The 26,803-nt window shown below is 39.8% G+C and overlaps 1 protein-coding gene across 18 annotated transcripts in view; it reads left to right on the top strand.

The window, feature by feature from the left end:
- LOC137139841 (serine/threonine-protein kinase WNK2-like) overlaps nucleotides 1–26,803 on the top strand; it is a 46,916-nt gene that overhangs the window by 3,343 nt on the left and 16,770 nt on the right. For 11 of the 18 annotated variants that reach the window (XM_067527640.1, XM_067527639.1, XM_067527638.1 and 8 more), the window contains 18 exons: nucleotides 10,763–10,935; nucleotides 11,073–11,293; nucleotides 11,378–11,535; nucleotides 13,715–13,803; nucleotides 14,434–14,653; nucleotides 17,321–17,600; nucleotides 17,687–17,802; nucleotides 18,099–19,004; nucleotides 19,845–21,017; nucleotides 21,898–22,071; nucleotides 22,307–22,708; nucleotides 23,434–23,733; nucleotides 23,917–23,960; nucleotides 24,594–24,753; nucleotides 24,843–24,959; nucleotides 25,281–25,451; nucleotides 25,709–25,760; nucleotides 25,999–26,097. In XM_067527640.1, the coding sequence (XP_067383741.1) occupies nucleotides 10,763–10,935; nucleotides 11,073–11,293; nucleotides 11,378–11,535; nucleotides 13,715–13,803; nucleotides 14,434–14,653; nucleotides 17,321–17,600; nucleotides 17,687–17,802; nucleotides 18,099–19,004; nucleotides 19,845–21,017; nucleotides 21,898–22,071; nucleotides 22,307–22,708; nucleotides 23,434–23,733; nucleotides 23,917–23,960; nucleotides 24,594–24,753; nucleotides 24,843–24,959; nucleotides 25,281–25,451; nucleotides 25,709–25,760; nucleotides 25,999–26,097 (4,855 nt within the window). Of the gene's footprint in view, nucleotides 1–8,164; nucleotides 8,216–10,762; nucleotides 10,936–11,072; nucleotides 11,294–11,377; nucleotides 11,536–13,714; nucleotides 13,804–14,433; nucleotides 14,654–17,320; nucleotides 17,601–17,686; nucleotides 17,803–18,098; nucleotides 19,005–19,844; nucleotides 21,018–21,897; nucleotides 22,072–22,306; nucleotides 22,709–23,433; nucleotides 23,734–23,916; nucleotides 23,961–24,593; nucleotides 24,754–24,842; nucleotides 24,960–25,280; nucleotides 25,452–25,708; nucleotides 25,761–25,998; nucleotides 26,098–26,803 lie in introns of those variants that run through there. The other 7 variants (XM_067527649.1, XM_067527647.1, XM_067527641.1 and 4 more) reach the window with 7 other exon arrangements.

The raw sequence follows: 26,803 nt of genomic DNA on the forward strand, positions 1-26,803 counted from the left end.
TTTTCATTCTTTGGAGACTGCAGCAGGGATTACTATTCTCTCCCTCTCCCTCTCTCTCCCAGGAGGCTTAAGGGGGGACTACAGTAAGCATGACTGGTTCCTTCTAAGAAAGAAAACATGTACTGTGATTTGTTATTCCTTCATCATCAATAATAAATCTGTTAAAGATTCATTTTCAGCAGTTTGTATTCTGCCATCCTTCATTTTTGCAATAACCGTTTGCCCGGCTAATAATGTAATGACACTGACCACAGATATTAAAGCAGACAGTGCAGTGGAAGCTTGTACTCTGTCCCTGCAGTGTGTCTGGATGTTATGAGCTGTGCTACTCCCTGCTTCCCTCCCTCTGTGCAACAGGAGGTAGAAAGACAGGAAGCAGCTGAAGTGTGCTGCAGCCTGCTGGGAACCGTGTGGTGTTCTTGTGGCCTCAATGAATTGTTTGCTGCATCAGTAACCTGAGAGCCTAAAGAATGTCGTCCGGCGGATTCACTGAGATGAACTGAACTGTGGGTTTTTATTTTGTTTGTATTTTAATGACTGTAGCATCCCGAGACAGTGACATAGATCATCACTGAAAAGGACTTGCCATTGGCTAGGAAAGAGTAAATATAGAGTAGTGCTGAGATGGACAGGATGACTTCATTTGGTTGATGTTATGCAAACTGATAGTGGTGAGAAATCCCACATCTCCCTAAACTTACACTTGGAGGATGGTAGGATGTTGATCAGGATGCAATTTACTGTATTGTATTTTTCCCTTGTGACAAATAATAAAACTCCCTCTAGTGGGCACTGAACACCTTTTTTTTTTTTCTTCCCTCACTATCACATTCTGATCTAGTCTACGTATCTTTATACAGTGATGTAGATTTGAGCTTTTCTGTTAAAACTGTTGAAAAAACAGATGAAAAAAATGCATTTTACTGACTTGATCAGAGTTTTTTTTTTATCAGAGGCCTCTGTGCTTGTCAGCTTACTGAGCAGAACAGAGACTTGTGGCCTTGTGTGGCTTTGACCAACAATTGTTTTCATTCTTGACTGATCTGTTTACTAAAAATTAAAACAAATCAAACCTTTCCCAACGTCTAAGGTAACAACAGATTACAGCAGATTACAACAAAAGATTATTTGATTAATCTATTAAGTAATTTGTAAACTAAATATTTAATGGTACATAGTTCCTTCTCTTGGAAATTTAGACTACGGATCAGACAAGACACCAGATGTCATCCTGGTCGCTAAGTAATTGAAATGGGCATTTTCCACTCTTATTCAAAAAGTGTTTTTTGAAACATTAATGAAAATGATAAATCCCTACAGATGTCTTTTGCCAAACTAACAGACCCTAACCAAAGATTATTAATTATATTCTAAACTAGGCAAACAGCAGATACTCACTAACATTTCAGTTTCTTATCCTATCAAATGTACATAATATGACATTATATTTTATTTTACTATATTACACAAAGCAATATTAAAAATGTCATTTTGGTTAAGTCATTTAGACAAGCCTGAGACTTTATGCAGCTTAGTGCAATTACAGTCTTAGTCTTAAGATGACAATGAGGATTTTATGGCTGTGTAGTGCATGTTTGCTCTTCGCTGTTGCATGTAGATAACAACTTTGCTCAGTTAATTGTGGTAGATAATGGGAAGACAAATGAGCCTTGTGTAGAAGGCAGCAATGAAGAGATTGACTAATTTTCCAAATTTTTATTTTTTGGATTTATGTGGTCACGTGGTTTTCTTGCCAAGAATTTGTAATGTGGTTCTGTTGGTTCTTTTTGTCTCTGCCCCTTTCCTCCTGTGCCCATCTCCCCCACATCTCTGTTTCTGTGCCAGGCAACTGGCAAAACACAGATGGCCCTGGCTCAGGAAAGAATGTTAATCTGAGAGAAAGATGCCTGTTGTGAGTTTGGATTGTTGAATGAAGTGTTTTTTTTTTTTTTTTTTTGTGCTGCATTTTTACCTTTTCTCATTCTATTATTGCTCACTGGAATTTATTTTTTAAACTTTGGAGATCACCCGTTTCTGCCAGTTGTGGCTCTGTGTACAGATTATTATCTGAGTGTTGAATACTGCGCGCACACACACCCGCAGATAAAATTTCCTTCTGACTTTGTGCAGACATCTCTGGTATTTGAATGTGAGTTTGTTCTGTAGATTAAATCTGGTGGTGATATACCATAGCAGTGATATGAAGCGTACCCATCACTTGAGTGTTTGCTGGAGGTTTTGGCATTCTTGTACCATTCTTGCAACAAATAACACCATGGGTTACTAGGTCAGTGTCTTGGTTCCAAACACTAGATTTTATTTTAAAGGAAAATTGGATTCAGCCAAGTTATAGGGTGATGTGCTTTTGAGCAAAGTGTATGGTTTTCGCTTTGGGTTAACCTGCACAAACATCAACCACCTCACCTTTCACCGCCTCACCTTTCAGATCAGAAAAGGAAAACAAAGTTGGAGATGCCCAATTGGGTCATTGGTTCCAACCCATTTGGCATTTGGAGGCCTAGGGAAGCAAAGACTGATAAAACCAGTGTATTTATCTAATAGTGCATGGTCAGCGGTTTTATCTTCTATGTGTCTGTGCTACCATGTCACCCAGCAAATTGATGAACTCTAGATCAAATACATAGGACATAGTCACTAGCCAGTATTTTGAAAACCTTTTTGCAATCATAATAATAACAAAATTAATACCAGTGCTTACTTGCTAATATTTTACTTGTATAATCTAATTCACTTAAAAAGCTCAGCCATCATTTCTACCTTTAAAAAGATAATGTACTGTTTGGATTGGCACTGTCAGGAAGGGATTTATTTTACTGCGTTTACTATTAAGCAAGGTATTTTGGTCCTATTTAATGTGTCTACTTATTTTACATACATGGATGGGGTAAAATAAAGAAAACACATCTTAGTGTAATAAGTCAAAAGCATACAATATGACTGCTGAGTACAACCTTAGTAATAAATACGATTTAAATTAACACTTGTCGGGATGTTTTAACAACAAAAACTGTACAATGAATCAGCTGTTGCATTACATTGTATAGGCAAACTTGATAAAGAGTGCATAACTTCATGGCTAGAAAAAGCCATTGGTAAACCACGCACACATACACACGACTGGTTTTGGTTTTAGTTTAAAGTGGGGAAAAATAACTTTCCCTCATGTACTACAGTTGAGAGAGCCTACAGCAATAAGCATAATGGTTTGCTTAATGTGGCAGGAAAAAGTGTTTTTGAATTAAACTTGCTTGTATAAGTCCGGCAGAAAGTCCTTCAATTTACAATGGCTAACAAAGAAAAACCTTACAATGTATTATCCCAGCATCAGTGAAACTAATATCAGTTGTCAGATGTGTTGTTTTGTAGCCACAGTTTATAGTATTGAGGCAAATTGCAGTTTTGAATTGAATTCCACTTGTTTTGGTGAGGGTCTTTGTATGCCTACTGCCTGCCTTTGAACACACTTTTAACTGTATTTGGCCTGTGTAGAAACATTTCTCCTTGCCATATTCGATAACAGTAGGACTCCAGTTTACCATTATTATAATTAGACTATTTATTTTCTTGGTTATTTGGCCAAGAAAATAAAATGAGATGTTCTACTGTCTGCTGTGTCCAGACTGCAAATTAAATAGATATAGACATATCAGTAAGAAAATACCAAGAAATGCCTACAGACACACTAAATGCAAAAATGGACGACAGCTTACCAGTTTTACAAAACATGAGTAGCTCTTGGCCATTTTCATTATATAAAAGTAGCTCTCCGGGGGAATAAAGGTTGGAAACCCCCAAATTCATTCTTTTCAAAAATAGCTGCTAGTTAATCTTCTAGCGATGGTATAATCCTTGCAGCTGTACATTCTAGTAATTTAGCACAAATGCCACAGCTTATTCAGCAGTAGTAGTTGTCTGACCTTGTGTATCCTTTTGTGCTGCTTTGTTTTGACTAAAACCAGTATTGAAAATCAGAGATATTTTAGGCTTTTTACAATTGTCACACACTGCTTACAGTTTTCAACTAATTAAATTGTTCTTTTTGTGCCTGACTGGATATAGCATCTTTTTTTTGAAATCATACCTGTATTTAGAGACAAGGTGCACCTTTAGCACACACAGACTCCTGCAGACTTACCTTTTTGTAATGAATATTTAGCTAAATGGAGTCTGAACTTTCTTTTTAACATATCATAAATGGCAAGTGTTGCGGTAGCTCACAGGCATTAGTAGTCAATATTTAAATTTAGGGAGTTTTTTTTATAAATCAGTGAGGAGCCCCTTTGTATCCTGCAAAAGCCTCTTGCTAAGGCTGTGCGGTATGAACCATTACTTTTAATCTCTAGTTGACCTCTGCATTAGTAAGATATTTGTGTAATAATAAAATGATGGTCACGCTGTAACACTACCATCTTTAATGTTATGGTAAACTTTTACTAGCATTTATTTAGCCAGCTCATTTTATATGTAAAACCATTTTAAAGAATGTATATTTGATTTGTATTGGCTGTATTTAGCTCACATATCCTGCTGTTATGTATTTTATTATCTAGACTTTATTATCTACACTGATCATTTTTTAACATAGCATTCTTGAAACTGGTTAGATTATCGGTGACCTGGGAAGTATTTTATAAGCCCACGGTGTAAATGAAGGAAGAATATGCTGGGAAAACCCCTATGCTTGTGTTTTGCCTATTTCGTCTTTAGTCTGGGTCATGGTATATGCTGAATCAAGGCTCTCTTTCTACCTCTGTGTCCCCACATCGCAGCAGCCGAAAAATGGATCAAGTGAAGGGGATTCGTGCCAGGAAACCTCGTGCCAGTTTAGCTCAGAACATCCAAACCCAGGAAACCATTCTCCTCTAACTTGTCTCAGGTTGCTGTTAAGGGCTAGATTTGAGAAAAGGTAGCCACCCACCACGCTCTCACTTTCTGGCTTGCACCAGTCCATACAGGGTTTATTAGGCATTACTCATGTACATGGGCACTGAACACATTTGTGAATATTTGTCTTAAGAGCAAAACAGATGGGTGAAATTGCCACCTTTGGTATCCCAGCACTGCAGCTATTCATAGTTAATATGGTTTTTACAAGGGTTCTGAGCATCAGTGTGTTACCATGAAGCATGAATGTTTAGTGACTGTGCAGGAGAGTATGATGTCATCTTTAACTGTTGTGCCTTCGGGCCTGCAGGCCACACGGGTTAATGCAGGTGTTTGTCAACTATAAAGCTCTATGATCAGTAACCAGAGTTAAATGTGGTACTTTGGGTCTGTTCTCAGGCACTGTATGTTACCTGAATATGTTTAAAGGTGTGTTTGGCCTGCATCTGATGAAAACCTGAGTGTTTCCCCTAGAATATAATATAAATGAGGTGGTAAGCTAGCAATTCCTAATCTTTGGTGTTTCGGTATCTTATCTGTTTATTGCTATTTAATTTATAAGTATTTTTGTATGTTGCACTACTAATTGGCTTTTACAGATCTTTGTCTACATATCTAGTAGATAGACAAAGAGAAATTCTTGTTCCCATGTAATATAATAGTCCATACCCATAATTACTTTACCATCCTAATTTAATTTTAGAAGCCTTTTTTCTTAGTTATATTTTTTAATAACCTAATTAAATTATCTTGCCACATTTGGGGCTGCTGTGGTTCAGTTGGTAGAACAATAGGGCTGTGTGATGTGATCAAAATTTTATATCCCTTTATACAGTCATCGCGATAGAGCATTTTCTGCAAAATCAAAGAAATGCCTCTTGGGAAGGCTGATTTCTTATTACAAATTGAATTATATACTCAACTACAAATTAGTTATATTTATATATATGTATATATTATACATTTTGCGGCTTTTTCTCTAGATTGCATTTCGTTGCCTTGTACTTGCGTGCGCGTGTGTGTGGGGGGGGGGACTCTGTAGTCCATGGGCTACAGAGTCTCCCCGGTCCCGGCAAGACGGTGAGACATCCCCAGTGCTGGTCCCAGTACCGGTAGATATTGGGGAGGGTAAAACATAAAAACCGTGCCAAATCAGTGGTGACACTGAACTCATGGGTAAGCACAAAAAAACACAAGGAAGCACAAAAAAACAAAAAAGTACATGTCTAAGGACAATATAGTTTATTGTTAATGTTTAAAGTTAATCTAATCTAGATTGTCACTATATAACATGATTCTTGAGTTGGTGGTAGTGGTCATAGTCTGTGAGCACAGTTGTGGTGCTGCCATAGAGGTTGCAGTCACTAGTACATTTGTTCTTCAAGCGAGGAGAAAGATTTGGATATTTTGTTTTTAATTCATTTAGATTTTTGAAAGTGCTCAAGAAAAAAAGATGTGTCTCTATTGGTCAAAGTTTTTGTATTAAAATTTAAGGTGGGTTGATTGATTGATGAGAATGTAAACTCATGCATTGAGTAGCATGTAAGTAAACATTCCACCTTAAAAGCTATTGGCAGCTGCATGTGGGCTCTTAGCAGTTGTAGCCGTGTTGCTAGATAATGTAGTTAAACATTGTTTTGGAACATTTTCAGCAATGCCATAATTCGGGGCACTGTACTGCAGACAGAATGTGGACATTGTAACTTTTATTCTGAATGGTATTTTTAATGCTGGTTTATTTGATTGGCAAAAGTAAAAAAATAAAATTTTTCATTTGGCTTACTTTCGCATACACCTCCTCCTGTTCTGAATGACTTTGTTCTCTCGTTACTGTCCTCCATGTGTTTGTGTTGCTACACTGCTGCATCTATGTTGCCTTGTACTGATGAAAAGTGTGATTTGTGATGCATTGAAATAACAACAGAGCACAAGATGAAACGAAAGACATTTTTCTATCATCACACTATATATATATTGTCATATTGCACAGCCCTAAGAGAAACCCTTTCCTCCCAGGTTCTCCTGGAATGTCGAAGTTTTCTAGGACAAGACACTGCAACCCCTATAGTAGCACCCTCATTTATGTACAGCTGTTCAACAACAATTTGCCCATTGGGATCAATAATATATTTATTATAGTTAATATTGTTGTTGGTTAAAAATGTTGACCAATCATTCTTATAAGTATAGATTTATGTAATGTGTGGCTCTAATACTTCAAATAAATTGATGTTTATAAATGCATATCTGACTTTTGAATTGGCTTCAAAATCCAATTTCAGGCTTTAAACAAAGATGTGATGAGAGATTGATTCGGGGGGGGCGGTGGTTGCATCTGTCATACAGCTCTTGCTCATAGCTTCTCCTGATGTCCTTTTGTTTTTTTCCCTCATCTCACTCCCTACTTATCCAGAGTTATTTGGTCATAGTTTTTAAGAGCATTGTTGTCATACTATCACAAAGTATATCAGTGACTTGTGGTCTAGTTCCTGTCTTTTAGGTTACTTCCTAGACAAGGCTCTGTGATGGATATATTTGTGCATTACTCTTACAGTAGTCTAACTGGTTTATCCTTCTTAAAGAATATTCTGTGGTACGCTGACCAGCACTACTCATCCCAAAGCCTCCTGCAGTCACTATTGACGAGACAAAATTCAGCTGCAGGCAGTCTGCTGGCTCATGACTTGCCTTGCACCAGCTTTTGTTACATAAGCAATAGCTATCTTTTAATAAGTATGGTTGCAAATGGGGCCAACCAGGGTTTGCATAATTTACATATTCTGGTAAGACTGGACAGTTGTTTTCTGACGTATCCACAGCCACCAGACACAAATAATGGTGCCAGTATAAAGCCCTGTCACACTTTAGTTACTAAGTCTAAATGTTGCAAATCTGTTCTTTGTAACAAAGGCTCATGATGAGGCCAAGTTAATGAGGACCTGTAATTAGGAACATAAAGCAGTGAAGAAAGACCAACCTGACTGTAATTTAACTGCCATAATTACGACTATTGCTGAACCCTGTACTTTTCTAATACATTTAGTCCTTGGTTGGAGACCTAATAGGTTTATTGATCTCAAATGTATGAAAATGTTGTAAAATGAACTCATTAAAGATATTTTATGCATATGTATGTTGGGGGTTAGGGGTAATTATGTTTTTTGTTTTTTTTTTTGTATTTACATTTTAGCAGTTTATGAGATGCTGTGAAAAGACAGATGTGAAAATAAAACACTCACCCCTGAGTTTTTGGCTGAAGAATTTGTGTGTGCACATGCACACTGTCAGCTCATTTGGGACATGTCTCAAGGTACATCTAAAATTAATGCTTTAAAGTGGTACCCTGCATCATAACTCAACCCAACAGCTCTTTTTGATTAGGAGCAGTGTGATTCTCTTCTCTAACTCATCACACTATAGACTTTTCAGTTCCTGTGGCACATTTTGTTTTAGCCAATTGAAAATTGCAACTGGTAAATGGGCTGTGTGGTTCATTTGTTAGTGAAACACTGTTTTGACTCACCTCTCTCCACACAGTTGGACCTGCACTGTGCCAACAAATGTTAGTGTTTGTGATGTTGTTTGAGCATGTTTTGTACTTTGAAATATTAGTTTGAAGGTAAAAAATGTCGACATATTTCCAGAACTGTATTGTTATTCTAGTGTGTATGTTGTAGCGCCGTAACTAATTTCACATAACCTCAACATCTAAACTCTAAATTAAGACACTGCTTTTGCCCAGCTCTGCTCATATTTATGCTCTACATTACTGCGTATGTCAACAGTTGACTATGGCTGAACAACCTTTTATATGAACCCAATTAGCTTTTGTAAATAAGTTGAGCTTATAAACAATTTTCCACAGTATGGGTGCTTTCTTTTTTCATGGGCACCACTGACATGTGACAGTAGAACATGTACTTAATTTTAACATATAATTTTTCAATAACATGGCATATTCTCCACTAAATTTCCAAAAGCTAATGTTTTATTATGGGCCTCTGGGTGTCTCTAGTACCCAGTGTCCCATAGGATTGGTGTCTCATTTTGATACATCTGCATTGCTATATAAGCTACCAGAGTTGTGGAACTAATGGAGGTCAACACAGTGGGTGTTAGCAGAATGGAGCACAGCCTTTTAGATTTATGCTAATGTCACATTCTATTTTTCTGTCTCTTCTGCCCTATATGACATCCTTTCTGTGTGTTTAATTGGCCTGATCATCTCCACGCTCAAAATACAATGCCGAATCTTTAAACCTACAATGAGTTTGCACCGCCGCTTGGATTACAAATATAATTTAATGAGTCGCACTTATTAAAAGCTCACGACCCTTGTAATCATGAAGAAATTATAGGCTCTCATATATTTATTCTTACGTGATGATTTGTCTTGTGTGTCTTGGGAGTGACATTCCTCTAGAGTCTCAATGGGCATATGTGCATATGTATTTGTCTGTGTATCTCACCATGTGGTTGCACAGCACCTCTGAACCTACATGTGGTTTCTGAATTATGCAGTAATGCAGAAACCCTAGTGTCTGCTGAAAGGGAAAACAGAAGTAGGAGAGCAAATGGAGCTGTGTGTGTTGTACAGGTGGGCAGGGTATTTACAGCTTGGAACGCTCTCCGATGGGTAAATGGGAGTTATTTGAGAAAAGCAGCAGAATTCCTGCAAGACCAGTAGAGATGATGAAGGGGGGAGGGGACAAAAAAGGAGGAGCATTGAGGCCATGAGAGATGAGAGGAAAGCATCACCTAAAGGGAGGGAAGTTGCGGTTGCTGTAAGTTGTTCTTTCCACTGTCTTGCTTTTAAAATCTGTTTTTCAGGTAAATTTAAGTCCATGTGCTGCTCCTGTGCAGCAAAGAGCACTTTGGAATAACTGAAACCAACTTGGACAGCCCCAGCCCTTGCTCAGCTTGCATCAGTAGAATGGGTTCTCTGCTGAACTGAATTATTCATGGGATTTCAAAAGAGTGCAGTGAAAATCCCCAACCCCCACACACTTACACAAAACCTGATATGCCACATTCTAACACACCATGCTTTATCATCCTATTCACTCTTCAACACATTGCATCAGAGCACATCTTGTTTCATTGATTACATTTATGTTTATACTGCTACCCTGCTATCTTGCAGGGAGTTGACAGTGGCCGAATAACTACATTAAATCTTGCTAGGTTGTGTTCACTGCATTCCATCAGTGTGGAGTTTATGTCATCCCTCTCTGTGAGGGGTGGGGTTGTCTTTAGTCCACGTTTAGACCTGAGCATATGTGTTTTTGTTACACAAGTTTTTGATGTAGTGGTTTAAAAAAAAAAGGAAATCACCAAAAAGGAAAGTTTCCCAAAGTGGCATTAGCTGCGCATAGTATTAGACAGGAAAGGGACTGAAAGGGAGCGATTAGTAAAGGTAGCTTTCTCTGTGTGTGCATGGATGTTTAGTGCTGGGGAAGGGAGTGGTAGGTGTTAGGGGTGCAAAGAGGGAGACAGATTGCAGATATGGGGGGAGGGAGGAATGAACAAAAGATAGTGGTTGAAGAAGTGAGCGAGCCAATGTGGGTAATAGAGAAAAATGTAAGAGATCAATAATAAGTAGTGTTCTACAGTTTTTACCATATTTCTCCTCTGCAGTACCCTGGAGACAGTCCAGCTAGCTATGTGTATATGGATCAAAGACTCTTCCTTGCCACTCCCTCTGGCTTTCTCATTTGCTAAATGAGACTGGATGCACAAATTTAAAATTTGCACCAGGTTTTTGTGAGGCAAGCATAGAATAGGTTTATTAGGGTTCGTGTTACTTTTTTGTTGTTTTTTTTTTTTCCAACTGAATTTATGTTTTGTCTTACCTCAGGATCGTAAGCTGTCAAAAGTGGAACGTCAGCGTTTTAAAGAGGAGGCAGAGATGCTGAAGGGTCTTCAACATCCAAACATTGTCCGTTTTTATGATTTCTGGGAGTCGCCCCTTAAAGGGAAGAAGTGCATTGTTCTAGTAACAGAGCTCATGACATCAGGAACTCTAAAAACGTGAGTTCCAGTAAATGTGTGCTTGATTATTTCTGCCATACAAACAGTTTACAAAGGTTAAAGTGACCAGTTGTCACTGAAAACATAGTGTGACTTTAGGATTGTCAGGTAACACTTTCCCTTCTTCCTTCATACAGCTATCTAAAACGTTTCAAAGTAATGAAGCCCAAGGTACTGAGGAGCTGGTGTCGACAAATTCTGAAAGGCCTCCACTTTCTACACACCAGGACCCCTCCCATCATTCACAGGGACCTGAAATGTGATAACATCTTTATAACAGGACCTACAGGGTCAGTTAAAATTGGTGATTTGGGACTAGCCACACTGAAAGCAGCTTCCTTTGCTAAGAGCGTCATAGGTAGGAGACTTGAAATGTACCTCTGCAAATCTATGGTTCTTGGCATTAGTAAATGTCATCCTTTGTTACATCCTTTCTTTTCAGGCACCCCTGAGTTCATGGCTCCAGAGATGTATGAGGAGCACTATGATGAAGCTGTGGATGTCTATGCCTTTGGGATGTGTATGCTAGAGATGGCCACCTCAGAATACCCCTACTCTGAGTGTCAGAATGCAGCTCAAATTTACCGCAAAGTCACCAGTGTAAGTTCAGATATTGTGGAGTTTTCAGTTTGTTTCAGAAATTACATATTCAAGGAGATGAAAATGGATCTATGAAAATTTTACATACTGTCTTCAGTAGCATAGAATAAGTAAATCATTATAAGCTGGTAGTAATAAGCCTGACAATATAGTAATTGTAAATTGTGTTAATATTCTACAGATGAAACATGGCCTTCAGTAATTTTACATTGTCAGTCACATGTACTGTTAACAAAAAATCTTGTTGCCACAGACTAAAAAGTTACCATACTCATAGTGAAATAATTATTTAAATAATTTGGATCATGCTTCATTAATGGGGCGTTTCATATCGTCATGATTTGGAATTTAATTAGCAGTCAGCAGCATACTCTCTTTAGAGACCAAAATGGGAATCAGTTTTGAAAAGAATGACAAAAAGCTTTGTTAGATATGATTTGCTTTGAAAGTTGTGCCTGGACTTGGACACAGATACGGTTTCTGACTGAGAAAAAGGTGAGTGCATATTTTCTGTGTAAATGGTGTACTTGTCTTGCAGAAACAGGTGGCAATATGCACTTCATGTGTCAAAGTGTGTTTCCTCATTAGGATGTCTTCAGGTCATTACGTTGGCATTGCAGCTGCCACTGTGTGTGTGTGTGTGTGTGTGTGTGTGTGTGTGTGTGTGTGTGTGTGTGTGTGTGTGTGTGTGTGTGAGACAGAGAGAGAAAATGGGAGCAACTGTGAAGTGCTTTTGTTACCAATATGGTAGAAAGGTGCTATATAAATGAAAAAGTCCAGATCTTTTTTTTCTTCTTTTTCTTTTTTAAACCTAAAAGTATTTATTTAGGTATTTTATTAAAATTAAGTCAGTGTGTTTGTACCAGCAAAGCATACTGCAAGCAGTTTTTAGCTCTGGGTATGTCATGACAGTCTTCATGTTTTTAAGAAGAGACTTGGCAAGCTTGCAGTCTGAGAGATGACTGTTGTTAATAGTTGGGTAGCATTATTGTTGCTGTCTCTAGATACTGTTCTCTGCATTGTTATTGTATGCATATCAGAGTTTCCTGCAAGGCCCACTGGATGATATTAATAGGAGATTGATCAAAGAGAAAGCTGATAGCTTTATACTCTTCCCTTAATACATACTACAGTATGTAGCTGCATATTTGGTAGGAATGTTATTCCAGACGATGTAAATACTGTACTGTATCTACTAGATGCAGAAACCCTTCTCTTTCAAAAACTAATCTCAAACATTATATAGTATCAGCCTTAGCATTATGCTGTGGTAACATACCTGTGTGTAAACAATACTTTCAGAAAAAGGTAGAAAATGGAATATTACCAAAAGTTGTGGAACTTTTAATTTATGTTCCCACACTTTCACAGTGGATATAGGTATATTAGATCTCAAACCAACCCTGCATTTTGTTTACTTATTCATACGTTCAGGACAGAGTCCTGTATTGGGTCAGGTACTCATGAGTAAAGTGTGAAAATTATTCATCAGAATCTGACTCAGAATCATGTTTTCACACACAGGAAATCTGTCTTGGTGAGTTGGTGCACACAGTAGTATAATATACAGATTGGGGGGGGGAAAAAAAAGGACATCGTGCACAGAACAGATGAATAATGTATAGACAGTGGATGTTTCTGGTACAGTAAGTACAGGGGATATAAAGTCATAAAGATATGTCCTCAAACTAATAGCAGGTCAGCACAAGAAGCATTAATTTAGCACAGTGGGCTAATATTAAGTTGTGTGCATAGGTAAACTAAATGCAGGCGGGCGAGCTAAAGTGAGCCAGTATTACAACCTGGTCCTTTTAATATTATAGTAGAAATAGCTCAGCATAAAAAAAACTTTGTTGTTGGCATGACAACAAGTGTCAGAACACACAAAGAATCAAAGTTTGCTTTGAATTGGCTGCATAGCTACAAACCAGTCAGAGTGCCCATATTGAACCCTATCCATATTGTGGCTATTTATGAGTTTACCTAAAATTAGCTAATGCTACAGATACAGGTCACATGCAGATTTAATTCCAAATAAGTGTACGTACGGGGGTCGGGAGTCCACTACCAAGCTTTGTGGTTGCAGGTTCGCAAATTTGTATACCCACATGTTTCATCAATGCAGCTCCCTTCTTTGCCTTTTCCCCAGTATTTTGTTTTAAATTAATTTTTTCATCAGGGAGTGAAGCCAGCCAGCTTCAACAAGGTCATGGATCCTGAAATCAAGGAGATTATTGGGGAGTGTATCTGCCAAAAGAAAGAAGATCGGTGAGCAAATGACACCCTCACTGTCCAATGTCTGTCCAACACGGCCCACAAGGTGCCTTCTCATCTTTCATGCCATGTCTCACTTTCCCTGCTTCATTGCTGTGGCGCTGACAGTTGGGCTCTCAGCAGCACTGCAGTCTCTCTCCATCCCAGTCTTACATAATGAGTTTGTGTACGGAGGGGAAAATGATTCTTAATTAGCATCCAGTGGCCTTATTTTATTTATTTTTTAAAATTATGGTTGGGTTCGACTTTGTCTCAGCAGCACAAGTACTCTGTGACCATGCATGATACCCAAATATGCCCAATTTGGGGCATGTAAAACACCTGTGCGTGTTTGTAGGAGTGCAAAGAAGGAAGTGGTGGGGTTAGGGTTCCTCCAGGCATTGAGCCATTCACCAACAAAGATGTGTGCATGAGCTTAACGCAGAGTTTGGGGTTTGCAACACCTTCCGCAGTGAGCATCAACCCAGCTTTAGACTAGGCCAAGGTTTTCTTTTACCATAGAGACTACCAGAGATTTTTAACAATATTGAAGTCAAGACGCTACCTTAACTTTAATGATAAATGGTAGCAGCATATTGAGTACATACAATATTTGAGTCTGAGGTTCTTTGTTCCTTCTCCCAGGTACACCATCAAAGACCTGTTAAACCATGCTTTCTTTGCTGAGGACACAGGTGTGAGGGTGGAACTAGCTGAGGAGGACGATGGGAAAAAGGCTTCAATAGCCCTCAAACTGTGGGTGGAGGACCACAAGAAGTTAAAAGGAAAATACAAGGAGACTGGAGCCATTGAGTTCACATTTGACCTGGAAAAGGATGTTCCGGAGGTTGTGTCTCAAGAGATGGTGAGTGAATAGATCAAGTTATTGTAACTTTGTTTATCGTGTTAGAAATATTTAGAAATAAATCTGTCCCAGAAAACATTTTGAATCCTCCAACTTTCCATACTTGCTATTTTAAGTTTAAACACAGGATGAAACAGTGAGATGAGCGCACTGTCAAACAATTCCAACAGGCATAATGCTCGTCTTCAAATGATTATTTCCATATTTACCACATTGTGCAATAGATGAAGAGAGGGTCTACCAAATAATCCCTAAAGACGAACAGTGAGTGGTATTTAGCAGGTGATGAGTGGTGCACGGTTTCCTCCAGAGAGAATGTTTAGAATTGAGGCCAGTCTGTTCAAACTTAGTTTCCAGAAAATCTTGTTCATCACTGTGGGAGAGTCCTTCAGGTGCTTTTTTGATAATCCAAGTGGGCTTACATGTGTTTTGCACTAAGTAAAGGCTTCTGTCTAGCCACTCTGCAATAAAGCCCAGATTGGTTGAGGGCTGCAGTGATGGCTTCTGGAACTTTGTCCCATCTCCCCTCTGGATCTCTGGAGGTCAGTCAAAGTGACCATTGTGTTCTTGGTCACCTATCTTACTAAGGCCCTTTTCCCACAATTTTTCAGTTTGAACAGGTGACCAGCTCTCGGACAAGTACTGGTTGTGCCAAACGTCTTACATTTAAGAATTATGGAAGCCATTGTGCTCTTGGAAGTGTAGCAGTGTAGCAGAAATCTTTTTTGTAGCCTTCCCCAGACCTGTCCCTGCAAGCAATTCCTTTGACCTCATGGCTTTTGATCTGATACAGTATGCATTTTCATATCCAATCTTTTTTTACCACAAGTGGACTCCAGTCAAGATTGAAATTCTGTTTTCACATTTCATTATGGTGTACTGAGTGTAGATTAATGAGACAAAAGTAACAACTGTAGAATCAGGCTGCAAAACCAACAAAATCAAAAGGTAAAGGGGTCTGAAAACTTTCTGAATGCTTTGTGTATATAAATGCCTCTACCGGAGTCCTGGGAGCTTGAGGATCTAGCATAGTATTGTGTCAGGTCCTAGGGCTGCCCTCTTCTGCACAGAGATCTCAGATGTTTTCCTGGACTTTGCTAGAGCCACTTTGCCAGTTTGGGCATCCCAGCCCCCAATGTTCCAATTACTATGGGGACCACTTGTGCTTTCACCTTCCACATCTTTTCTAATTCTTAAGCCCTTGGTATTTCTAGCTTCTCATGTTCTTTCTTTCTGGATTTGCGATTACTTGGGATTGCCATATCGATCACTATGGGCTTCTATTGTGTTTCCACCACCAGTATATTCGGTTGATTGTCCATTACCAGTTAGTCACTCTGTATCTGGAAGTCCCACAAGATCTTAGCTTGTTCATTCTCTACCACTTTAGGAGGTGTATCCCATTTTCACTTTCGGACTTCCAGCCTGAATTTAGCACAGCTGTTTCTGTATACTATGCAAGCACCTCTGTTATGGTGTTCCATGTATGCCCTGTCTGCTAGGATCTTATAAGCACATCATAACTTGAGGTCATCTTCCTGATGTATTCATGGATCCATGTTGTTTCATCCTGGATAGTAGCGCTGATGTTCCCTGGCCCCCATTGTGACCTTGCTTCAATAGTCTACAGTCTCAAGGTCCTAAATTTGGGGTTGAAAGCCTTTGTGTAATGTCGGGAGCTTGATGTTAGTGCCCTCTATCTCCTCTTTTGGCCAGCTTATCACCCCAGAGGGGTACCTGATAAATGGCAGGGTGTAGGTGTTAAGGACTTTGTTCTTTCCCTTCAGCTCACTTCATAGGACTTGCCTTACTCTTTGTAGGTGCTTGGCGATTGCTGCCTTCCTTGTGGCCTCGTTATGAGGTACTACTAGTTGTCCCCATTATCTCCTTTGTTGCTTTCCGGTAGTACAGTCCCGGGATACCTTTCCTCTCTTTGTTACCATCTGACTGCACTTATGCATGTGAAATAACAGTCTGACAGCTAGGCTGTAGATCCTAGTTGTGTGAATCCATGAGTCAATATCTCATGGCTCTGTGGAGAAGGTCCAGTTTATTCTACTGGCTCAAAGTTCTCTGATGTACCTCTAGCTGGGTAGCCAGGGAACGAAAATTTTGTTACTGATCCAGTGAAAGTGACACAACACAGCTTTCTTATTTTGAGATCATTTTCTTGTTACTCTTTTTTCTCCACCATATCTCTTCCCTCAGTTTTTCTGTGCCTTTTTGGCACGCTTATCATTCTAATAAGTAATTTCTTCCCAGACAAGCAATATTACAATGTGATCTTGTTTACTGCTCAAAGGACCATTGTGTCTAATTTGTGATTGTTGAAAGGGCTAATGGTCTAACCAATTTTTAAAATAGTTTTGTTTGGTGTTATCATTTTTTGGCTTCAAAACAATATTTTGGTTTAGTTTTTTCATTGTGTTTTATCATTGTTGCTTGTGCATGTAACAGTTCAGACAGTTCCCTTACGAACAATGAAGAAAGCGGCTGACAAAGAAAAAAGTTCCCCACTGCTCTGTTCCCCTTAAAATAGATTATCTGTTCATCCTTTTCTAGCTTTCGCTCCCTGAGACAATCCTGTTTTTAATGTAAGTACTTTTCTCTCACATGCTCAATGCTAAAAATATCCTGGAAGTCATGCTCTTCCCTTTTATTTGTTAGGTGGAGTCTGGCTTCTTCCACGAGAGTGATGCTAAAATTGTAGGAAAGTCCATCAGAGATCGTGTGGCACTGATCAAATGGAGAAGGGAGAGAACGGCGTCTTCTATAGTTCCAGTGGATCCGGGTGACGGAGGACACAGAGTTCAGATCACACCATCTCAGGGTATTTCTGCTGGGGCTGCACATGTAGGACATCCCCTTTTGATAGAATCAGAAGAGGCAGAGGCAGACCAGCACAGCAGGCTGCAAAATCTGCCAGCCAGTGCCACCTCAGTAACATGTGAGAGATTCTCTTTCCTCCACCTAAAAACACATGAGCTTAGTATTTCCATTTTTAATGTGTGCTTGATTTGTGTTTGTCTGCAGCAGACAGCACACTTGACAGCGGCATGGGCTCCACTGTCTACTCAGACTCTCACAGCAGCCAGCAGAGTGTCCTCTACCAGTCCCTGCTGGAGCCTATTACCATAGCAACGCAGCAGGTCTGTATCAAGAGCATACACACCCACGTGAACTATGTAGACTTAGATTGATTAAAAATACAAATACTCTGAAAGCAGCCAGGTGGCTTCTGAACTTAACAGGCTCTACATTCACACCCTATAAACAAAAATGTTTTAATGTGTTATAATCTCATACACACACTAATTTATTTCTCACAAGTTCCTATGTCTTTTAATAGGAAGTTTGTAGTCATAATCATATCATTATTTTTGTAGTTAATGTTTGTTCTTTTACGGTAACATCTGTTTTACTTTTGGGTTGCTCCTCAAATTAGTGCCAAAACAGTGGCCCTTTTCTGAGAGGTCAACCTCACTCCTGTGAAAAGGAACAATGGGGGCCAACCCTGAGCCCAGAGCTCAGGACTCAGTTGGGAGCTGCAGCCAGGAGAGGAAGTGCCCCAGTTATTGACAGTCATAGTGCTAACCACATTGCTCAACTGCATGCCCTAAATCAGCCTAAGAGCTCTATAATTCCAACGTCTGTGGTATTAGAGCACCAGTCAAAACCAAGCCCACCTGAGCTTCACTCAGAGACTGAAGATGTTTCCCCCTCGCACAGTGCTTTGTCAGTGCTGCACATCTCCCCGCTCTCTACACCTTCTGAATATCGCCGCCTAAGTGACACCTGCATCACACCACCAACGGACACCACCAGTGAGAACTTAACATTGTCTTCGCTATGTGGACGCAGACACTCTGACCTTAGTAGCCTTCTGAGTCTAACCTCTCAAAAACACACTTGTACAAAGCATAGAACCCAGATCTGCCAGATCTGCCTCTCTTTGCTTCGTTTGAAGCCACAATATGGCAACTACTGCCAGCCTTGCGTTATCCCAGCACATCATTGTCCTTGGGGCTTTAGACACAACCTGTCCTCTGGAACAATGACCTCCCCCAATCATGGACGTATGAAAGGTTCTGGCGATTGTTCAGATTTCTCACTGCTGCAGAAGTCCCTTTTAAATATAATCAGCTGCAAAGCAGGCCCTTGTCATCCCACATCCACCCAGCCCTCGCTGCAGTTTCCCTCAGCTGCCAACAGGCTTGCCCGCAGTTATGGAGATGGCAGTCTGCAGTATCAGCTCCAGAGTGACAGTTCAATTGGGGACCAAGAATCCCTCCACAACTCTGAGAATAGGTTCTGTGTCGGAGAACCGGAAGTTGCCATGGCTGTGGGAGTGGTAGGTTACATTAGCAGACTAGTCACTTTAGTTTTCCACATGGGGCCAATACCTGCTTAACTAATTTTACCCAGCCTGTAAGAGGAAAAATCTTATTCTGCTTGTAGCTGGTCTGGTCTGTTCTCCTGTCTACTATGCATTGCTGCCTGCATCAACCTGTAGAGCTGACCATTTTTCTAAAATGATGAGCTTGCTCAAGTCAGAGGACAATAGTGCAATCTCTAACAGAGCACATTTCACCAATGATTAACCTTAATGAACTTCTCTAGAACTGGTCTTCATTTTTAAATTTTTTCTGCTTTACTGGACCACTGCTACAGTTTTGCCTGGGATATATGCCCTCTGATTAAAGGAAAAGCACTGACTTCCTGATCTCCCTTCTCTCGTTCTTCTGCAGTTTTTCCCCTGTGTCCCTATTTTAGTTAGCAACTGTCACCTCCTGCTTATTATTGAAGCTCATCTTTTATTATCATATATTGTCCCTCATTCCATCATACTTGCATCTGATATTTTAATGTAACTGATAGTTCACACATGTAGATACAAACATTAAGAAATATTAAATAAAACTGAGTAGATTGCTTAACAATTATTTACTTGTAAACGAATGGAAAAGAAAATTGCTGAGAGTCTGTCTACTGGCAAATACATCAAAAAACCAATTGTCCAGTTGGAGCAGAGCATGCACATTATTTCATTCATCATTCATCCCAATTACTTTGTTGCCTATTCGTGTACGCACTTAGTTTTTATGATTTTTGTCCATGCTTATGAAAATCGTCAAAATTGATGAAAAGTTTAACCCAAGAGGATGTAACTTTCTTCTCCCTGTGGTTTTAGACTGTCTCTACAGGTCATCAGAATACATCATCTGTCCAGGGCCTGCCTTCTTCCAGCACAGCAGTGCACACACCACTGCAGTACCTCCAGCCTGGACACAGCTACCCTGCTGCTCCATATGCAGGTCAAACTAGTGTTGCAACACCAGCTCCAGTTAATCTATGTTCAATCAACCTCCAGCAAGCAGCAAGTGCTGCTAGCTATACACCTCCCAGTGTACAGGCCCAAGCTGCAGCAGGTGTTTTACCATCAGCTGTATTACAACATGTTGCACAGAGTTACCAAACACCAGGCCACCAACAGCAGCAGACAGCAGCTGCAGACCCTTTGACTTTTTCCTTACAAGTCCAACAAACATGTCAGAACTTTGTGGCTCAAACACATGAACATGTTCAGTCTACATCAGGATATCCTGTTCCAATTCAGCAACAGACTGCAGTAGCAGCAACCACGCTGCCCACACAGCAGCAAGCACAAAGTTACTCTCTAGCATCTGTAGACCCAACTGTGGGAGCCACAGCCCAGTGTCAACCTGTACAAGCTCCTAGTACACTGCAGCAGGTTCGGACCACAGTCAAACTACCAAGTCAGCAGCATATCCAGAGCTCCTCCACACCAGCACTTTACAGCCAACAGATGTCCATTCATCAAGAGCACCATCAGCCCTTAGTGCAAAATACACAACAAACACAAAATGCTGAGCAGGCTTTTATACTGCCTCAGCAGCCTAGCCAAGAAACTGTGCATGCTATACATCAACATTTGGCACAACAGTCTATCAGCCAAACTCAAAGTCTTCAGTCTTCTGATCAGCATCAACTACATACCCCAACTCTACAACAGCAAAGTCAAAAACACATGCAAAAAGCAATTCAACAAGACAGCCAGGATGCTTCCCAGTCCACACTCCTGCAGGTTCAGGCCCCAGCTTCCCAGACTCATTCCACAGCAACAGCAATTCTTCAAGATGAATCCAATCATCCAGTTTGCCTTCCTCCTAATGTGGTACTGCAAAAGACTACTCCAGGTCAGAGCCAGCACCTGTCAGCACAGTCTACTGCTGTTCCTCAGCACTATGGAGGAGCTGACCAAGTATCCAGTACCAACCAAGTAACTCCACAGAGCCTTCCATTTTCTTTTCAGTATAGCCAGGCTGCACATATACCCCAGCAGGTGAGTGTATAGTTTGCTCACAACTATATCGTGTATTGTGGTAAACCTGTGTGGCATCGTATTGGTAACCCAACATTATTTTGACTGACATGGACAATAACCAAGAACTGCTGGTCATAACACAATATTTAAGAGCCCATTGCATATTAACACCATTGACCGGACACATGCAATTATGGTTTAAATCACGTATTATAAGTGTCCACACACAAAAAATGCAGAACAGTATTTTTCAGTCTGCAGATGTCTAAATAGGTTAAAAAATAATTTAGTTTGTCGTATCCCAGTGTGGGTAAAGCTGTTTAAATGATTTTAAAGAATTTGCCCAATGGGGTTTCATGGTAGTTTGCTATTAATGAATAAAGTTCCTTAATTTTATTTTATTATTATTATTATTAGTAGTAGTAGTAGTAGTAGTAGTAGTATTTGTTTGTTTTCCCTCCGTCTTGCCTTTGGTCACTTTGGGGTTCGCTGTTGTAGAAATGCAAAGTAATGCTTTTTAACTTAACATTTTTATTTCTGCTGTTGTAGTTGTTTTATAGTGCCTGCTTTTGATTTGGTGCAGCTGTGTTGGTTGAAAATTAACAGACAAATAAACTGGAGTTTCCTCTGACATCAGCCAACAGTCAGAAAATGTAAACTATAATGAAAAGAAAAAGTGTGGTTTTAGTTGCTACATCCGCTCGCCCTCTCAAGCTTGCCATGTTTCTGTTTTGTGGTACTTGAGTGATTTTGATTGATTATAGCCTGGTTGGGAAATGTGTGCTGTTCTGATCTGGGTCAACAGCAGGAAAGGCTGATTTTCACAAACGAGATGAACCTGGAATTTCTGTCGTTATTGCAATGCCACCCTGTTTCCCCTTTTCTTGTTTTTCTGCAGAATATTCTTCCTGATCAGGGCACTTTACAGCTAGGACCAGATCAGCAGGATCGTGGTCAGCATCTCAACCAGTCAACTTCTAGTATGCCGGCCCAGACACAAGCTTCTGTCCACCAACAAAAACTCCAACCTCTGCAGATTTCTACTTCTCTACCAACTACGCACCCTTCGCAGGTATTACTTTGTCTGTTTTCACAACTATTGCAATTGTCTTGCCTAAGTAAATGTAAGTAAATTTTCTTTTATCTTAGTTTTTCCAATTTTTTTTTAATACATTTGCAGAATATTGAAAATATTGGCTTGAAGCAATTTATCTTAATGTATCATCCTTCTGCGTTTGAACTTGGTTAAAATTTGCTCTAGATTAGTTCATTTTCTTCTTTTTTCCTTCCTTTGTTTTCCTTCACAGTATCCTAAAATCCAGGTGATGACTACTGTGACTGACTGTGAATCCTCTTGCACTGCATCTAACCCTTCAACCACCTTTTGTCACAATCACATCTTCCTTTCTCCTGGACAAGCTCTCCCTTTAACGCCCTCTATCTCCTCCCTCTCCCCTCTGCATGTTGAAAATTTGTTAGTTTCACCCCATCCAGTTTCCCTCATACCTTCACCTGTGATGGGTAAAGTGGGACCACCATTAGCAAAGCACCAGTCTGCTGCTGCTCTGCGGCACTGTGTCAGATGTGAAGCTTCTTATTCACAATCTACACTTATATCCACATTAACCATCCACCCCATAGGCACACATACTGCTCTATCCCAAAACACACACCCTCCCACAAATGGCAGCACTCAGCCTCTAATACAGGTAATTATAATGGTTGCAGTGGAGTGCAGATGTTTGCCAAGAAGGTGTGAAGTGGAATTTGGGTATTTGTGTGTGTTAAGTGTGTGTATGCGTTAAGGGTGGTTTCACTAAAGTCAGTCTTTGGTTATATAATCGCTTCAGAAAATATACGATTGTTTAAAAATTGTAAATTAATAAAATGTCTATTGTTGCCTATCAGTTCAGTATGAAAACATGTTTTACAAAATGTGCAAACGTTCTGGTTAAGTCCATCCTGTTAGCTTGATTAAGAAGCACACATTCAGTCTACCTGTTGCAAATTGAATTGATTAAATAAATTTTAAAAAGGCACACACAGGTCACAGTTTACATCGAGTGTCAGGGCATGCTTATTTGGGTTTACACTTCTCAAAATGTCTACAAAGGGCTCTTAATCAAGAAATAACCATAATTTGGTATGATGATTATGATTTTAATGATTATCTGGGTACTGTCAGATGTCTCCCTGATGGTGCTGTGTGATGAAATAAAAGCTAACCAAATAAAATGCCTAATACTTTTCCACAGTACTTTGTTTTAAAGTTGACTTCCATTTAGAGGAACTTGTTTGTCAAGGCAGTGATTAAATATTTTATCCTGATGTTGCTGAAGTAGTATAGAAAATAATTTATTGAAATCTTCTTTAGTGTAGGAACCATGGAAGTTGTGTGGTATTTAATTTTTTTTTTTATCTATATATTCCCCAGCTTAGCCACCCTGAGCATATACCCTCTGCTCAGCCAGTCCAGCCTGCAGTATTCTCCCCACCTGTGCAGGATGGAGATGAACCAGACACAGCCACTCCTGTTGTTCAGCTGGACAACAACAATCAATGCCAGCTGCCTTCACAGGCCCAGGCACAAAGTCAGAGCCAAATTCCTGTGTTGCACCCATGTGACTCTCAGCGAGCATCTTCTGGGTCTGCCACTTCCACTCTGACTCAGCAGAAACAACAGAGTACACTTACTGGGGCCCAAGGTTATGGTCCAACAGAGACCATCACAGAGGTGTGGAGACATGACTCACATCTAGATTTTTTTTGTCCCTACAGTTACTACTTTAACAGTATACTCAAATGTTAAATGCAGTATCACCATCTTAAGCCTCTGTCAGGAACATGATGTATAATGAAATATCTGACAGATTTTCCACACTTTATGGTTCTCTGTTTCTGGATGTTATGTCTACAGGATCAAGTTACAGAAAAACACACAGCAGGGCAAAACTACGACAGGTACTATGTTATTTTCACTCATCCATCTTTGCTGGTGACAAGTCAGTGATTGTAAATCAAAGAAATGCCTATTATATTAGGGTAAGCTTAGGTGTTGTGAAATGGACACTAATTCCTAGAGTAACATTCCACCTGATAAGCAGTGACATAAGTGTTACCATAATCCACATACTCTTGTTTACATTGTGGCAGTAAAGTAGTCACACCAAAACTCTCTCTGACTTGTAAACAGAAACCTTGCACTGATTGATTCTACTGCTGTTGTTGCAGCAACAGTGGCAACCTTTAGAAAGGCTGATGGAACAATTTCATCTTAAGTGTGCTAGTTTTCAAATTCCTGTTGTGTTATGTGGACTTTGATGAGTCTTTATTAATCAAATACCTTAGCTACAGCTTCTCTCTTTGTCAGTCCACTCTGTGTATTTCAGCATACTGATTATAATTTTTTTAACAGGTTTGTGACTTATTGCCAGTTAATTTATTTTAGCTGTGTAGTACAACTGCAGGTATGTTTTAACACGGATACTGTAATAGCCCACCTAAATGTAGAGCTATGTGTTGGTCATTAGGGCACTGTATTACTGAATGAAACCAAATGTACAACATTTTCTTCCCTTTTCTTCCCAAAACTAGTGTCAACTCTGATGCCACATCGGGGAGGGAGATGAGTGATGGTTATGAAGGGACACAAGGAGGTAAAGGTGAAATGAAGGTCCGCAAACACCACCGCAGGTCCTCACGCACTCGTTCTCGACAAGAGAAGATTAGCAGGCCAAAGCTTAACATGCTGAATGTAGGTAACCAAAATGAATATTTCTTGTAGCCCATGTTCCGAGTTTGTGCAATAGAAGAGAATCAATGCTGTGTCCTGTCTTATTGCAGGTTTGTAACACTGGGGATAAGATGGTAGAGTGTCAGTTGGAAACTCATAACCATAAAATGGTCACTTTCAAGTTTGACCTGGATGGAGATGCACCAGAGGAGATTGCTACGTACATGGTATGCCGCAGTCCAATTAATGCAGATTTTGTTTTGTGTGTGGAGTGCATTGGCTCTGAATTCAGGAATGCCTCATGTTGCTGTACTGTGCTGCAGTACAGAAAAAAAAAATCCTTGTCTATCTCTCTCCTGCTATTTGTCTCTCTGGCAATTCCAGACAATTCATAATGGATTCACATTTTTAGATGGATAATTTTTTCATAATATGAATGTGATAGTAACCTAATATGAACTAAGAATTGGTTAAAAATTAAAATTTCTGCTGCTATTAAATTTACATTTTTAATATTCTGTTGTCTTTTTATCCATCCTTCTCTTCAGGTAGAGAATGATTTCATTCTGCCTCTAGAAAAAGAGGTGTTCATTGAACAGCTGAAGGACATTGTGGACAAGGCTGAAGACATGTTAAGTGAGGACACAGAGGGTGAAAGGAACTCTGACCAGGCAGGCAGTCCCAAACACAGTGAAGGCGCTGGCACACTGGAAACAGAGGTGAGAAAGAGAACAGCTGACAGCTAATAGTTGTAATGGCCCACTCTGTAAATGAGTGGCTCTGCCTTAGATGCATCATCCTGACAGCACTCTTAAGATGACTTTGCCTGTAATGTTGCCAACAGGAGATGCCAAGCTCGCCATCCTTGCTTTTAAGGATTTTTTGATGTAACTGAATTTATTACTGAAGTTTAGCTTTTAGACTGCTTGGGGAAGTCTTAAAGTATTGTAAATTGAAAGTCTTTCCTTCTCTTTAGGAATTGAAGGCTTTTGCACCCAGTACTCCACAAATGGTGTACCAACAAAATGGTATGTCATTTGACTATCTGAAGCTCAAATATTTACTCAAACAGTTCACTCACGCTTTTTAACTCCATTGTTTTTTTACACATTTCTATTGTTAAGATTTGACATTAGATTAAGGATGATTTAAGAAATTGTTTTGGATGTTTCACTTTTAAAATAGTCGGTGCCTCTTAGCTCTTTTATTGTATTGATTTGATAGGAGATGTGGGTTTGAGTTTTTCGTTCTCTCTGTTTTTTACAGTCCTACACACTGGCAAGCGGTGGTTTATCATCTGCCCTGTGGCTGAGATGCCCATGCTAGATGCAGAGGAGACTACATCCTTTACCTCTACAGCCCAGGGTATACTGCTCAGTAGTTAGTGTTTACTGAACTAAATCCTTAATGTCAAGATTTGGCTTCTCTTTTGGGATTATGTTTTCTGTACATTAAAAAAAATTCATTTGTGTCTTACTCACTGCTGTTGATATTGAATATGCTGCACGTGCTATAGAGTGTGCGTCTCTGCAGTTCATCCTTTGGGGTTAGTTATATAAGAGTGCTTCTGCACCGGCTCCAGGCAGAAATGAAGGGCAGAATTTTTACTGCAGCTGGCAGAGTCTGGAGTAAGACAAGCAGTGATGTAACACCCTGCCACTTACTGGACCCAGCCCCTCTTCTTTCTGGCAGTTTAACCCATGATCTCTTTTTCTCTTAATTAATGTTTTCATTTTTTGTTTGTTCAGATACTAGAAAGTCTGCCTCTTCAGTCAGGCCCAACAGCAACACATTAGCCTGTTTCACATATGAACTCCAGACAATGCGTTTACATGGACTCCCCAGATAGATTTCTGTCATGCCATGTATATGCGTAACCACGTTTCTAATCCACATTTTCAACTGCTCATGTGCATAACCGACGGCTGCATGGAGCTGAGTGAAGGAATGGATGAAAGTAGAAATCATTAACGGGTGAATGCTGCCTCAATTCCTAAAAAGTCCATCTGAGGTCTGACAGAAAATGTCCCACAAAGTGCTTCGTAGAGTTTTAAATAAGTCTCCTAACCCT

The sequence above is a fragment of the Channa argus genome, chromosome 13 (genome assembly GCF_033026475.1).
Source record: "Channa argus isolate prfri chromosome 13, Channa argus male v1.0, whole genome shotgun sequence".
In the NCBI taxonomy this organism is placed as follows: Eukaryota; Metazoa; Chordata; class Actinopteri; order Anabantiformes; family Channidae; genus Channa; species Channa argus.